Genomic DNA, 13711 nt, shown 5'->3' on the forward strand with positions numbered 1-13711 from the left:
GTACAGCAATATGAGCAATGTTAACATGTTGCGTACCGGGGTATTTAAATTCCTTGGAACGCCGATTTGGAAATATGTGCCTATTAGGGCGTAATGCCTTTGGTTTAAACATGGTTAAAAAGCTAATGTTAAGAATATAACTTTACCCAATCAAACGTTATGATGCATCATTCATTATGAATAACGAACAACAACTGAAAACGTACTAACGAATACATATTGTACGCTTTAAAATTGTTTAGGTTGACGCGCCTAAATGACGAGAATCTTCGTCATCCGTACGCAACGTTTGGGAATAAAATGACGAGAATTCTCGCCATCCGTACGCAACGAGTTAATTCGAAAATTATACAATGGTAATGAGGTAAAAGTAATGTGGAGCTATCATTTTTGCAGTCCCAAAAATTTAAATGACGTTAAAATGATGGCGAATTGTGGTGAAGTTAAACGAGAACAGACAGTCATAATTCCACCATCTATGTACTGAGAAGAGGTAATCTACTCCACAGAAAGGGTCAAAAGCATACACAAATATGGATAGCCAAAATACTGCTGAATTCCAACCCATAATTCTAAAAAAAACTACTTGCAACTATTTTAAACAAACAAATTTGCTGAAAGCAAGGAAATCCATATATAAATAGCAAAATCACCTTCCGATTTTTAAGAGCATCCAAAAAAAGTCTTTTACATTATTCTTCATTCACAAATAATTACACCACTCAGTTCTTAGCGGAGATAAGACTTCAAAAACTATAGGAACCATTTTTTTCAGCATTTAAATGATAAATACCAATGTTTTTAAATGATACTAACTTCATAGCTCCATTAATATTCATTAATTATTTTAACACTTAGTATTCATTTCCAATGGTAATAATCATATGATTACACGCAATAAATAATTTAATGTAGCCAAAATATTTTCACTGTTGTAAAATGTGTGTTCAAAGCAAAAGTTCACATAAAAATAATCAAATAGAAGCAAATATTATTGAAAGCTATGAAATCTCTTCAATCAAATAATTTTTAAGCTAATTCAAAGATAAGAACAAGATGACTTATTGCTGAATGAAATATTTAACCCTATTACTGGAGCTGCATCTCTACAAAAAAGAACAGTATCCTTGGTAATTTAAGTTGGACCAAGTGATTGAGGTTAAATGATTGTAATGATGCATTCTAACAAACTTGCATGCATATAATACAACTACCACCAATTTAAAAGGAACAGATGCCATGAAACACACTTTCAAGAGAGACTAAACGGCCCATCTTCAATATGAAGCTATGGCTAAACACAACCTAATCCCAATGACTAGATCCACAACTGCTTTCAAATAAGCAAACAAAAACGCACATCATTACATACGTGCACACAAAAGTCATTTTTAAACAATCGTCACAAGAAAGTGTGACCTTATATTAGTTTTCAGCAGCCAAATAAAAGACAAGCAAATTTTGGAACTGTTGCATTGGATGCAGGATCTCCTCTCATAGCCAAAATGCCTTGAAGAAAATATGGGAACAAAAATATGTACTAATGATAACTATAGACTACGGATCAAATAGTAAATTAAAAGGGACTAATCATAGATTTTACTGTAAATATTAATTCTGAGCGGGCATTTCAAATTATATTGATGGATGGACAAGTATTTTCTTCAACAGATTCCACTTCATAAAAAAAGAAATTGAAATAGACTTAAAAATTCTAGAGGAGCTGTTATGCATTGCTACAGCAATTTTCTCAGACCAAAAGTGATTATAAAAGTATTATAAATATTCAATAAAAATAAATATCATCAGCAGTTCACTCTGATGAAAAATATAATCTATTCTATAAAAATACAAAAAAATAATTTTCAGCACCACTATCATGAGACGAGAAGACTTTACAAAGTTTACTCCCATCAGGACATTATTTTTTTTAAATTCCTTAATTATATGCATTAGTGATCTCTCCAGTTTGTTTTGAGGATGAATTAATTTAATGGCAAAAAGTAGAACTGTTATGCTCAAGTTTTACCCCATTCAACCTCTTGTAATACCTAATGTAATACATCAAATGTACATAATCACAAGAGTTGCATTTAATATAGGCATTTGTTTTCATAAGGGACAACTACGAAATCTTAAAACATTCTATATTTTTAGCATGCGTGATCATTCATCAAGCATGTATCATTTCATTCTTCCATTTACCAGTTGAAAGCTAGTGTGACTAGATAACAAACTGACATTTAATTCTGTAAACAATTTTAAATTGAACAATTTTAGACACAGGTACAGTAACAATTAATAAAACCAACCACAAACAACTCAAAACCATGCCAGACACTCCCCTTGCACTACATCAATGAGAATAGCCAAACAGATACCGAGGAAACTCACCTTGGCTGCTGGGGAAACCTTAGGCAATGAAGTCAAAGCAAAAATGGGAGATGATGCCTGCTGCTTCTGGACAGCTGACATGCTTACAGGAGAGGAGGTACTCCATGCTGACATGGGTAATGTAGGAGATGTAGGTGACATCCTAGGCTCTCCCGCCATGGTCTTGTTATGCAAAGCATCATCAACTTCATGGTTGAGCAACGAAGAGTGGAATGGGTTCGAGGACACAATGTTAGGAGACCTCGGGGAAGGAACTGGTGAGGGCATTAGGAAAGGGTTGGTGACAGAAGCAGATGGCGTGGGAGACTTAGGGTGACTGACCAACGACGCTGAAAAGGGATTGGCTGAAGCAAATGGATTGGTGCTGAGGTTCGGCAATCCATCAACATCGGACACATTAGCATTGCTATCTCCGCCATTGCTGCTGTCATTATCCCCTTCCTCAACATTCATATTGTCGTCATCCTGCTCTTCCTCGGAGTGTGGCATGATCACTTTCTCCACATGCCTACCCTTGTCATTCCAAGAGAAATGTGTGACTGTGACAGGGGCATCTGGACTACCAACAGCTCCTGGGGATGGGGGCCCTAAAGGACTTGAGGGTGCTTTACCGGCACTCCCAGGTAATGATAGGGTTAGCTTGTCCCCACCCTACAAGTAAAAAAGAAATGCGTAAGACAAAAAAAATTTGGAAAATTCATCTTTATGCCAACCATCAAAATTAATGATAAATACTTTAATTACAATGGAAATTCCTTGACTTTTCCAGACTACTTATTCATATTTCAATAGAATATTCATGATTATAACATGACAACGTGGTCAATAGCGGTAATATTAACTGTAAATCAACTGAAATGAAGTGAAAAAATTTTTTCAATCATGAAGAACCACTTGAAAGGCATAACAGTATTGGAATGTTCAAATACAAAAATTCACAGTAACAGTGGACCCATGGCATCTTTTAACTGCTCCTTCCCTAACCCCACTCATTTTTTTCCCAACCACAAATGCTCGGGGACGTGTAAGAGTGAAAAAAAAGTGAGTGCGTGGGTTGGCACAGGGTCATCACCTGAGAGTTGCGAGGAATGTGTATGTGTCAGAGGAGATTGTTTACTTCACTGCATTTGACAATTTATAATTTGGGCTCCCTAAAGTTTTCCATTTTTTTCTTGCATCTTACCCACCTCAAAATATCCAACAAAAAAAAAGCCAGTGTGTTGAAGGAAGAGACAGGAGATTGAGCTAAGTTGTTGCATCATGCAGAAGAGCTGCCTTAACGCAAGAGTCCTCAACACATTATTCGTTGGAGGCCTGAAGTATTTAGCTTATCATAAAGTCCAAAGGAGAGAATTATCCCCCCTATATATTGTCCACTGTCAATGGAGACACGCATGCAGCATGTTAAGCCCAGCATTTGTTTGGCATAGCCAAAGGGATAGCATAAATCCACTATACAATACGTACAAAATCATCTGGAACTGTGGTACATAAAATAATATGGGCAGAAGTTATCTCCATAAGTGGGATTCTGTAATTTCAGCTTATAGAGTTAAGTATACGTGAAGAAAAAGTTTGCAAGAGTCAGCCCCGCAAAGAAGTTTAAGATGGTGTTAATGACTTAAATAACGAAAAAAAAAGTTGATTGTTCACATCCATATGGATTCAGCAAACAACCATAGTTTTAAAGCTTTTACAAGTAAAGTTCAACTACCACAGAGATATTTCCACCATCACACCTGTTTTAGCCGAAGAACAACTTTCAAAACTGGGTTCCATTTAAAATGGTGGTAATATGAATGTAAACACGAAAATTTGAATGTATACCAAATTTCCAATTAAATGATTTTTTTCCAGAAATGAGGTTTGGCTATGCATGTTGAATATTATGCTCTAAAAATGACAAGCCTCATTAAAAAGTCAACAAGTTCATTATTAGAACCATTCATTTTTACTGAAAATTTTATTCTTACCACAGAAATAAATGTAGCAGCAGCCAAAGAATCATTCAAATCCTTTTCTGTGACTTTTGCTTCCACATACATTTGATTTTTCTTTTTTGGCCCCTGAGGCAAGACCACCCTGTGAATAGATACGAAAAACATTTGTTATACGTATGAACTATGAAACATAGATGAAAGATAATTCTATGGATAGCTAATTACATAAAGAAGATAAGAATTGATGCAATTGGAAATCAATCACATACACAAGGCATCATTTGGCATCCACAGTAAAAAATATTATGTTCTCTTGTAGCTGGTAAATGATTTTAAGTTCCATTAGAGTCTAAAATACTGTAATTAATGACCTAATTACTTACCCATTTAAGATCTTCTTATTGTCTGATATTGAATGCAGTTCACCTGTGTTTGTTATTTTGCAATCATCGAGATTGTTCAACTCAACAGAGAGGGGGCCTCTTCTCAGTTCTTCTTCAACCTTAGCTGAAAATTGAATTAAAAGAAATTCAGAATCATGAGGAGAGTGGAGAAATATGAGTACAAATACACACAGACCATAGTTACAAATAATCTCAAAGTTTTCCAGTGATGATACCTTTATTACATATACCTTAATGAAGGCATGCTGGAGACAAAAATCGTGCATTTTTGTAAAATACATGACATAAATTCCCAACGCACTCAATGGCCAAGCTAACATTCAAGTCACCATTTTTTCAGCACATAAAACAAATAATTAAGCAGCACAAAAGTCACCAATTTATCCAATAAAAATTATCTCTAAATAGAAGGTATAGAAATAAATATTGTAGTTCTAAAATGTTTTCAACTTCTATTTAACAACGCAAATTTAAGGTCTAATCTGTTTAGATCTCTTCGATTAATGCATTGTTTCACTTGCAGAAGAAAAATGCATTTAAAACTTCTGATAGCGTTGATTAGAAAGACTGTTACTAACATTCAAAATGTTGTATAGAGAGCAATAGACTAAAGCACTGATTTTGTAATTCACGGTATTTGCTGTTATTTCAGGTAAGTTTTTACTGTATGACACTATGAAAATGTAATTCCATCATGCACACAAACAGAAGTACTGATTATGGCTAAAAATTCAAATACAGTTAATGGAGTTTCACCCTCCTATGATGTTTTCCATAATTTTTATAAAAATAAAATCAAATTAAAAAATACCAGGATTCAAGATACAGTAGGCTTATTATTTCAATGAAAACTCCTTTAAAAAATCATACTTCTTTTCTTTGCTTGAGGAAAAGAAATGTTTCCAATTTAATTGGACATCTGCTCTAGTATTGCAAAAGATAATGAGCACTAGAAAAAAACTATAGATTTATTATTATATATTATAAGATTAATTTTAGAAAATTTCTTCAATTGATGGTGAAGCATATATTAGGAAAATAGTATCCATTAAATTTATATTTCCAATCGCAAAAGCACAATTATTGCCGTGGCCTCATATGTACAGTGGAACTTGTTTAGTACGTTTCTGAAGGGACCACAAAAAATGAACGTACTAACCAGGAAAACGTGCTAACGAGGAAAGTAAAAAATAGCAGTCGGGGTAATTGCAAGCTGTGGAAAAGTCGTCATAATAACAATTAGTATTGGTAGTTCTCGTAGGATCGCCTTCCTGAACTCTTTTCACCTATAAAATAAAGAAAATGGGTGCTACATTGAAAAACAATACCATGTGAATAAAAATCACAATGTTTCATAGATTTCCCGAAGACAATTCCATGAAAACGGCGTCTTTCTCCCGTGATTTATCCTATAAGTATTTATAGAAAGAGGACATGTAAAGCTGAGTCATTTCTTTTTTGTCACAGCATACTCGGAGAATTTAAAAACAACCCTCAGTATGTCAACGGGTTGTTTTTAAACATCATAAAAATTGGACAAAGTTATATTAACCTTAAATTACGGCAACATCCGTACACATTAGCTTCTGGAATAAAGCCATATCGATTGTTATATCGATCGATATATCGAATAATAACACGCAAGATTATTAGATTACGACGTAATTACAAGAAGATTTTATATTATACAGTTGAAATTTACTTTTAAAATTTGTTTAATGTCGTCTGCTTTCGTGCCGAGATCAAGTATTTTTAAGCTAAGCTTCGCGTGGAGATCCAGAGCATCGTCTGCTCACACAGCAAAATATCACCGTCAAATACGCACTTACTCTATAGCATTGATGTCGTGCAGTACTGCTTTAGATGAAGTGGGAATTGGATAAGACTCATTTCTTCATCATGATATCTCGTGCAATAGCAACAATTGCCCACTCGTGAAATTTGTGCGCAGTGGGCACTCCAGAGGCAACAGAAGGTGAGGAGCTCGGGGTGGGGAAAATTCGAGCTTCTCATTGGCTGCAGTTTTGCATAGTCAGACATTCCTGATGAATGGCCATATTTTATTATTCATCACGTCATAAGAATTGAGAAATGCATTTGAATACATCACGGTCGAAGAAAGATATGTGGAATGAATGCAAGAATGTTAAAGGCTAGTAATAATAAATTAAATCATGAATTCGGAGCTTTACGTCCTTAAGAAGATACTGGAGAACGAATTGCGGGTTGCGTCACGGCTAGCAATTGAGCGTACTAACCAGGAAAGCGCAATTTTTTCAAACGTACTAACCAAATACTTTTGCCTGTATTTTGTTCCGATGGTACCGGGACCGAGAGAAATCGTCGTACTAAGGAGGAAAACGTACTAAGGAGGAACGTACTAACCAAGTTCCACTGTAGTTGAATACAGCCCAAGGGAATCGCAGATTTCGTTGCACTTGGGCACGTTTATGCTGCAACAAGTCAGGGTCAAAGTGGAGAGGAAGGGAATAGCGGAAGTGAGGGCAGTGGTGGAAAAGGAAGCAGTTAAGAGGGGAGTAGCAATCTCAAGAGTCACATCCAGGGACTTGCCAGCGTAGACAGTTTGCTAGAGTATGTCGAGAGCAGAGGGAATATTTATTTCCATCGCCCCGAAAACAGCTCACAAGGCCTTTTACATCGGAGGGTATAACATGAAACAACAACTATCACACACAACCATGCCCTGGATAGGGGCAACCTACCCAGGCAGGACTCGAACCCGCGACCTTCGGTTTGGCAGGCGAGGACATTACCCCGCCGCCACCGAGGCCGGCACATGAGTACAATGACACTATTGCTGCTAAAAAGATTCACGGTCAGCTGAGCAAGGTGAAAACATAATATAAAAATTCCAAGTTTCTGACCTATGACAAGCACTTTCTGTTCACTATCTAAACATTAGCTTGAGTTTTTTATTCGAAATGTTCGTTGATTAATGATAAGCCACAGTTATGGAAATACATTTGTCACACCAATATTTTTATGCATTGATTAAAAGGTCAAATGATTTTAAATGACACACACTCTCAATCAAAATTAATATTTTTGTGAAAAAATGTTACTCTTTAAACAAATTATCATCATTCACACACAACACAGGACATTCATTGTAATAATTAAAATATCAAGATGTTTCACATATGTAGGACCTAATATTCAAATACTAAGGACAATAAACACGTAGCCATTACAAAAAGGAGAAAAAATGAGCTATTACTTAACATTCACTATTAATAAAGCTACTTATACAAAGTTATTTCATGTTAGAGTAAATTTAAAATGCAAACTGCACACTTAATGGAACACAACAATGCAGGATTACAAAGCAACTACTACCACAGAAACTTGCATTTATTATATCCATGAAATGGCTTGTACAAATTAATTGAATTCGTAATGATATAAAATGAGCTGTTAATGCAAATAACTGCAGAGGTAAATGTAATGAATGAGGTAAATAATTCCATTACAAATGGTGTACTACTTAATCTTTAGCATGTAGCATATTATCAGCCATGATCATACTGAAACCATTTATATGCACTAATTTACAAGACTACAAAGGGTAAAACGTTAGGAGAATGATGATATACCTACAGATAATTTCTAACCCAGAGCTTTCGTGACTCGAGAAAATATCAGATTTTATTTAAGTCAACAATTTGCATCAAATGTAAATTATAAATTAGAACAATTTTTGATGGAAGAAAAATACTGTTGACCATTCTTGACAAGGCTATTCCCATCCTAATACATAATGAAGGCTATGGCTGCCATGGGGGAGGGTAATTGTCATTTCCTATAATGCTGCCATTCCTTAAGACCAACAAAGGGCAAGGACAGACTCATTTGTGACAATCTTGACGCCAACTCACTGTAACTCTCTGGAATTAAATTAATATGCTTTGAATGCTCTTTTAAAGAAACATTTGTTACAAAAGAAACACAACGTTTTACAGAGGAATGTTACCAAATTTCATACAGTAAACTCTCGTTGATACGAACAATGTTATTACGAAGTTCTCATTTTTACGAAGCAAATCGTTGGTCCTGACGAAAAGTACAATCTGTAGTACAAGAAATGTTATTATGAAATTTTCGTAATTACAAAATTACGAACTTCAGTTCTGGTCCCAGGGGTTACAAAGTGACCTTTATTACAAAGTTCCACGGATATGTAATGGGGTTTACACAATAAATAATGACGTTTTATAACACACTAACCACGTTATTAAAGGTGGATATAGACTATGCTACCTCATAATCATTGCACTATGTTTAAGTTCTCCTTGTGCAATGTGTCCAAGATCCTCATCTATAGTTCTTGCTTCAGTATGAGATACTTCAGTATCCACGCAAAATCATATAATAAGCTTCATTCCTGTGGAATCATGGTGACCCACTCATTACCGCTTGTAATTTACGATCAGTGTGTCCTCGTCCTACGAACATTCGATTTACGAACTTTCAGAGATACGAGCATTAAAAAAATTCAGGCGTGCCCAAAATTTCAAATTTTGTGCCTTTGGAGTTAGTATGGCATAGAGGAACTCAAACTTTGGGCACAGACTGGACAGTGTCAATTAAATCCGTTTTGAAGTCAGAAACTATTCAGTGTTTCGCCTGCTCTACCTGCGGACGGCACATTTTATTTGGATCCATCCACGTCGCACGTGCAGCTAGATCAGTTCGTCACAATCGCGAGTTGACACAAAATTGTAATAGTGTTGCATTCTGCAGGATAATCACACTTTTCAATACCATGCATAGGTTTATCAACAAACAAGCTCATAGAAGCTTGTTCATATGTCGAAGACGTATTTGTGGGTAATTTAATCGCGTATATCATACTCTGAAGCTATTCCACAGTGCGAGTATAAGTACGAGAGATTGAAGATACAAGAAATTTTGGCAAGAAATTTTTTTTTGCGATGATTCCTGAAATAAACACTCTTAAGAAGTTCTTTATTACGAACTCCCAGTTTTTCGGTCCTTTGAACATCTTAATAATGAGAGTTACAGTAGGTAAGGGTCTGTTCATTTTTTAACTCAAATTTTTTTTAAAAGCAGAAATGCTTAGCAAAACACAAGTAATTGATTTTACAGATGAATTTCGATAGATACAGCTCAAGCTTTATTGATAGGGATATTAGTTTAACACAGACCCATGCTATGACAATGGTTACTAAAAGTTTGGTAAGTTGAGCCCATTAACTACAGAAAGGGCCTGATTACCTAGCACTCTGGGAATGAGGAGGGGCAAAGAACATAAGTGAGAGACTTATTACCAAATATCACCATAAGACCTACTCGTAGCAAAAATATTTTCATAACTAAAAGTCTTTCCAATCAAGAAACTATGTTGATAATCAGTTAAACTTCTTACACAAATTAAATCATCCTAAAATGAAAGAAAACCTCAATTTATAACAGAAATATACCAGAAAGTCAATAAAAACTGATAAAATCAGCCTTTCCTTAAATAACATTAATTTTTAAATATTTCAATTTGTTAATTAAAACTAGCATACATTTAAATACAGTAAACTCCCGATTATCTGGGCTAATGATGGGGAGAGACGGCACGAATAATCGGAAAACATGGATAACCCAAACTTTCACTTTAATATCTTGCAATGTTCATAATTTACCTAAAACAAACAACATATTATTTATGCAGTTATTCTGTTATTTTAGAGTGCTTCTCGGACTCAATGACACCTTTCTTCGCCAGTTCGCGATGTTTTTAGCGGAGCGCGGTCGCGCACTGCGAGGCTTGGAAAACAGGATCACGGTGCTCCCGTGAATGTGGCTAGTACGTGATCACTTCCGTTTCACGAAAGGGATTCTAACGGAAATAATAAGCCCTGTGTATCCTAGCATTAATGCAGTATTTCTGATGATTTTGCATCCGATTTTATTTTATTTTTAAAGATCGCGGAAAAAATTGAGCAAGAGTAAAAATCATGCACGGATAATCCACAACCCGGATAAACCGCAGCCGGATAATCGAGAGTCTGCTTTAAATTGATTTACAAAGTTTTGTAATACATTCAAACAATACTAAATTAAGTAAGTTAACACCACTGAAAAATATTGAAAACTCAATACTTTGGGATTGAATCCAGCAAAAAATGAATTATAAAGACCTCGCATTGCCTTAGAGCCAGGTCAATAGAGGACAGAAATTTACACATGACAGAATATTTGCAAAGTTCTACGTAAACACCACTTTTATCCATGCAATCATGACCCAATAATTAGAACCTTATTTCCGTAAAGAAAACTTAAAATGTAAAGGTTTATGAAAACCACAGCCTTGGATAGGGAAGATAAGGTGGAATGAAAACATATCATTAAATACCTGTATGAATACCATTAAATATATGCATGAAGTAACCCCCAAAAACCTCTAGGAAATGATTATACCATAACCTAATGACAGCAAAGGAAAACAAAAGAAGTATGCACCTTTCAAGATGTTGCACTTGAGCTGCTCGGGTGGGATGGGGCGGGCGGTGGACGTACCGCCACTCAGGTATTTTCGCGATCGGTTGTTTGGCACCGAGCGAGTTACTGAGGTCACCGAAGTGCCCTGGGGTTCACCCAGCATCAGTTTGACACCAGCTACTGAATCCATTTCTGTCATTGGAGAGTGAGAGAATGCAAAGGTGAAGCCTCCCAGTACTGTGCTTTGTTACGCCAAATGTGAACTTGAACCCAAATTATTTACAACGTAAAACAAATCATACTTTACAATAGGATGGACAGTGAAAGGATATCATTATAAATTTACTCTTCTTATCAAAAGCCCTAACTTTCTAACACAGCTATTGTGGAAAATCTACATGTTCCACTTCACTTTTAAAGGGTTGAATGCAACCCAAAATCCATAATTAATGGTGATAAGACATAAGGAAAAAGCCACAATACCATGCTATTTAGGCTTGAAAGAAATAGCAATATGAGTGCAAAAGGTAAGTGCATGGAAAAGTGAAGTCTTTCTTTTGAGTGCATAAAGACATGATTTGTGGTGCATTCACCCAGAGAAAAATCTTCATTTAGAATACTTAAGGCCAAAAAGTAGAATAATATACACAATATTTCTCAAGGCTGTCCTGTTACATCAAAAATAGAATTAAAATGGTAGCAATAAAATAATTGCTAATGCCGATATAAATCGAATAGCAGCGATCACATAACTTGTTTCATCACATAACTTGTTCTACTGAGCATGAAAATTACAGCTTGACACTAACACCAAATAAATTCACTCAACCACATTATCTTTTATTTGGTACCATTACCAATAAGATAATTCCACATCAAATATTAGGAAACCGGTGAGACAATATTGGTATCAGACAGATGAATCAATAAAAACTGACGTACCACTAATTCTTTGAAACTTAAAATTTAGTTGAATAAGGCGTAATCCAGACTAGTTGACGAGAATTCTTGAAAAAAATAATGAAAGAAACAGAAAAATTTTTTAACTTCAAATTTAAGTACTTTTCAAATGAAAGGTACACATGCTGCATAAATACAATGCCAAAGCAGAATTTATAACCTGAATATTAAAAACCATTATTCTACTTTTCTAGTTTAAAACCCAACTTTGCATCAACATATGAGATGCATTCATTTAATACCTAAGCTTTAGCAAAGCATCAGCAATTGATAATGAGCAAACCCTCTTAAGGGTGAAGAAATTACAATCACAGCTAGATTGATCATTATCATCCATTCTACGTTCAAAACCAGGTACAATTTAAACTAGGATACTTGACCCTGAGCTACAAATTTGCACAGCAAAAGTACACCATTATTTTCTTTAGCTACAGCTTGACATTTTCCCCTGACTTACTTTGAAAGTTTGCCACTTCATCAAATAAAAAATGCAAGGCAGCAGGACTGACACATATAGAAGGGATAATATACTTTGATAAACCACAAAATCCAAGTAAATTGTGAGACAAGTGTAAAAATGTGCAGTCACATTTATATGTCAGATCATTAAACATGCAAGTATTGAAAATTTGTTAAGGCACACCAAAAAATCAAAGAGGCCATTGAAAAACATAATGTATCTGTCCATTGCATACTTTTTAAATGCTATTCTTAAAAATTTACAGGTGAATACCTAAATATTGTATCTTACCATCCTCTTATACTGGTACTTGAACTGCCTTATCAAGAACTATGTTAAAATACAGTTATTATTAAATGCAGATAGCATTCCACACACAAAGCATGCTGGTAAATATAAAATAACCCACACTTCATTCTAAAAAAGCAAATTAGATAAGTATAAATGAAACTGATTCAAATGAAGCTGAGATATGCATGAACTATAGTAGCATCTTCAACTCATTCTTTTGAAACAAACCCAGCCAACAGTAAAACCTCTGTATAGTGAATTAGAGAATGATAATAAAAAAATAAGACAAGAAAAATGACTTCACTGAATGGGGGTTGGCTAGTATGGAGGTGACATTTGGGTCACATCAGTATCAAAATATTTGTACTGCTTAAAAAAGAAATTCTCATTATTTACCAACATAAAAATTATCATTATCAGTCTAAGTTCATTGCAAACTATGCTCCCTGACTGATCTAAATCTACCTATTACAATACAGTGAGTCCTCGTTTAACGTCACTTACCGTTCCTGAAAAATGTGACGTTAAACGAAATGACGTTAATCGAAGCATAATATCCCATAAGAAACAATGTAAAAAGTGAATATCGGCTTCTAGACCTCACAATTCCTACGCGAAAAAAATATAGCGTATCATATCTGGGGCATTTTTTACGATGGTAATGCCAAGCTATGGCATAAATACGAGTTCCTGTCTTCATCGACGACAATAGCAGCACTGACGTAAATCCTTCTCCATTTTTGTGTCTTCCCGCATTTGCTTTTCTGCCTCGCTATGGTGGTCGCCCGGGC

The 13711-nt window shown here is 35.2% G+C and overlaps 1 protein-coding gene across 4 annotated transcripts in view; it reads right to left on the bottom strand.

Moving 5' to 3' along the window:
* LOC124157347 (band 4.1-like protein 5) overlaps nt 1-13711 on the bottom strand; it is a 41245-nt gene that overhangs the window by 2693 nt on the left and 24841 nt on the right. For 2 of the 4 annotated variants that reach the window (XM_046531992.1, XM_046531991.1), the window contains 4 exons: nt 11231-11401; nt 4718-4841; nt 4368-4476; nt 2395-3045 (listed from right to left, as the gene is read on the bottom strand). In XM_046531992.1, the coding sequence (XP_046387948.1) occupies nt 2395-3045; nt 4368-4476; nt 4718-4841; nt 11231-11401 (1055 nt within the window). Of the gene's footprint in view, nt 1-270; nt 1510-2394; nt 3046-4367; nt 4477-4717; nt 4842-11230; nt 11402-13711 lie in introns of those variants that run through there. The other 2 variants (XM_046531994.1, XM_046531993.1) reach the window with 2 other exon arrangements.

The sequence above is a fragment of the Ischnura elegans genome, chromosome 4, assembly GCF_921293095.1.
Source record: "Ischnura elegans chromosome 4, ioIscEleg1.1, whole genome shotgun sequence".
Classification (NCBI taxonomy): domain Eukaryota; kingdom Metazoa; phylum Arthropoda; class Insecta; order Odonata; family Coenagrionidae; genus Ischnura; species Ischnura elegans.